At 33.4% G+C, this 2,522-nt stretch overlaps 1 protein-coding gene across 1 annotated transcript; it reads right to left on the reverse strand.

Annotated features, from left to right (window-relative positions):
* Positions 1-1,545: 1,545 nt before the first annotated feature.
* On the reverse strand, positions 1,546-1,995 carry LOC134248444 (uncharacterized; the record flags this gene model as incomplete). Its single annotated transcript, XM_062730843.1, has 1 exon — positions 1,546-1,995. A coding segment is annotated over one exon (450 nt), but the record flags the coding sequence as incomplete, so codon positions are not given.
* Between the last annotated feature and the right edge of the window lie 527 nt (positions 1,996-2,522).

Consider the following 2,522-nt stretch of genomic DNA (forward strand, 5'->3'; position numbering starts at 1 on the left):
GGGAGATCCAAAAAGTGTCAGATCAAAAAGTAAAATAAGAGGTCACATGTACAATGGCACAACGTTATAAAGAATCTATTATAGTATCATTAAATTATATTCAGTTTAATGGAGGAATTGCGGAAAAGAGATGGATATACCCTTCAATATTAGAAAGAATGGCAGTATCTATGTAATTTTAAGGAAGCCCAAATTATGTGCCAGATCAAAAAATAAAATAGAAGGTGTACTTTGGCACATTTAACAAAGATTATGTGAAAGACTATTAAATTTGTGAAGCCTCATTAGTTTCATTCGGTGGTAAAAGAGGAGTTGTGCGGAAAAAAGAAACGAGTATCCTAAAGCGTATCAGATGGAGGGTTAAGGCAGACAGACAGACGGAATACAGACGGATGGATGAACAAATATAGCATCACTATATACCCACCCCCCCAGCTTTTCAAGCGGGGGTATAATGTTTACAATAAGAAAACACAGGAAGGAATTTATAATAGATTTTAAAAATGGGTATCCGGAACTAGTAAAATGAAAACCCAAAAATATTCTGATATCTTTCATGTTCAAATATTTATTTTAGACAATTCTTTAGTATTTGTTAGAGTACATATCAAAATTACTTTTAATACCTGTAATGTTGTTTTATGTGAAAAACTGGTGTCTCTACAGAGGTTTTTCTGCAGACTTACGCGTTGCTGTTATTAGTGTTGCATTGAAAAAGTATGTCGACTCTTTCAAGTACAAAAGGAAACCAACGATGGCAAAAAGTCAAAACTTCCATAATTAAAAACCCCATAAATAAGCCTTCTTACCATAGGTATCAATTTATTTTTACACCTTTTAATGTAGCTCTTAGCTCTTAAATTTATAATTATTCAACTAGTCGAAAACCCGGGAAATGGCCAAACGACTGTATGTAAGTTGGATAGAGTAACGCTATTGTGTTTGAGTGACCAAAAAATCAAATATGTGCCAATCTTCCCCTTTTTTTTGTGCTAATATATGTATGCACCAAATTTCTTTTTTTCAAGTATTTAAATATCATGATGGGCAAAATTAAAAAAGGGAATCAAAATAACCTTAATTAAATCATTTAATTTGTAAATACAGAAACAATAATACTAATGTAATCATATCAGTTATAATACTCTGTAATCATATCAGATCACAATGAAATATACGTTATTTGGCCATATCAAGAATATTGCCAGCATCACATTTTATGCTTTGAGAAAAGTTCATGAGATTTCATTAGTTTTTTGTAAATTTTTTATTTAGTTGAATTTTTTTCAAAATAAAGAGGTCAGTTAATCTTTTTCACAGTAAAGGGGGTAGCAGGAGCTTTCTAAACTTGAACTAAAGACGATTGACGATTTTTTTTTGCTGACATCCTAAATCGATAAGACATTCAGTATAATAAAATAAATGGTGCCTGTTTTCGGAGGGTAACATTTTAAAATGTCACCCCTCGGAAAAACATTGTCAACCTCCGCTGACGCGTCGGTTGACAATGGTTTTTCCCTTTGGGGGGTCAGTTTCAACTGTTACCCTCCAAACAGGGACCCTTTATATATTGTGGTTTTAGTCTGATCCATTGATCATGACTACAGAAAATGTTGTCTCTGGATTTAATGAGTACAGATGACTTCCCTGTTGCACCTCTATCCAGACTTGTCTCCACCTGTAACTGGTGGACAACAAGGTTGGAGGCTGATTGGTTGACTATCATAGAAGATGATCCAATGAAACCCATGACTCCTGCCTTAACTGAACCATTAATCATTATTCTTGTCCAGAAGTATTCATCATTATATGCCACATTAGTACAGAATATGAGGTATAGTCCAGCTTTTGGGGCAGTAAACACTCCTGTTGTAGGGTTGTATCCTCCTCCCACCTGGTATATGACTGTTGGGAATTTAACTGTACCTGTATATGTATGTTGTCCACTTGTCTCTCCTAAGATTCCAGCTGTAAAAGCTACATTGGTTTGAACACCTGAAAAATACACAAAACTATTTAACTGTTTGTCCAGAAGAAAATTCATGATTATCACCATATCCAACTCCGGCTGTGAAAGCTACATTGGATTGAACACCTGAAAAAAATACAACAGAATAAAAAATGCAGTTCTATTCTTGATTTGATATTGAAATTACATAACAGAGAAAGATGTGTATAGTTTATGCAGTTATAGGTACATATACCTACAAAGTTAATGGCAGCTGTTGCAGATAAAAATAACATTTATTAATTGCATTGCAATTATTTTGCTTTGTTTTTTCTTAAGTTTATTTTTATAGTCATGCAAAAGTGTAAAATTTATCTTTTATCCAGAAACATGTAAATGTACACATTAATTATTTTATGGTGACATTAATGTTTAAAACGATTGAGAAATATCATTTTATGCACAGTGACTATAAAGTATAAAATGGCCTGTCCTCATGCAGGGCATAATTGTCCTGCTTTGAAGCAGGGTCCTGTAGCCTTTCAACTGGGCATTTAAAGAAAAAAGTGGCTAA

The sequence above is a fragment of the Saccostrea cucullata genome, unplaced genomic scaffold, assembly GCF_032062105.1.
Source record: "Saccostrea cucullata isolate Sc308-1 unplaced genomic scaffold, CSIRO_AGI_Scuc_v1 ctg20299, whole genome shotgun sequence".
Lineage (NCBI taxonomy): Eukaryota > Metazoa > Mollusca > Bivalvia > Ostreida > Ostreidae > Saccostrea > Saccostrea cuccullata.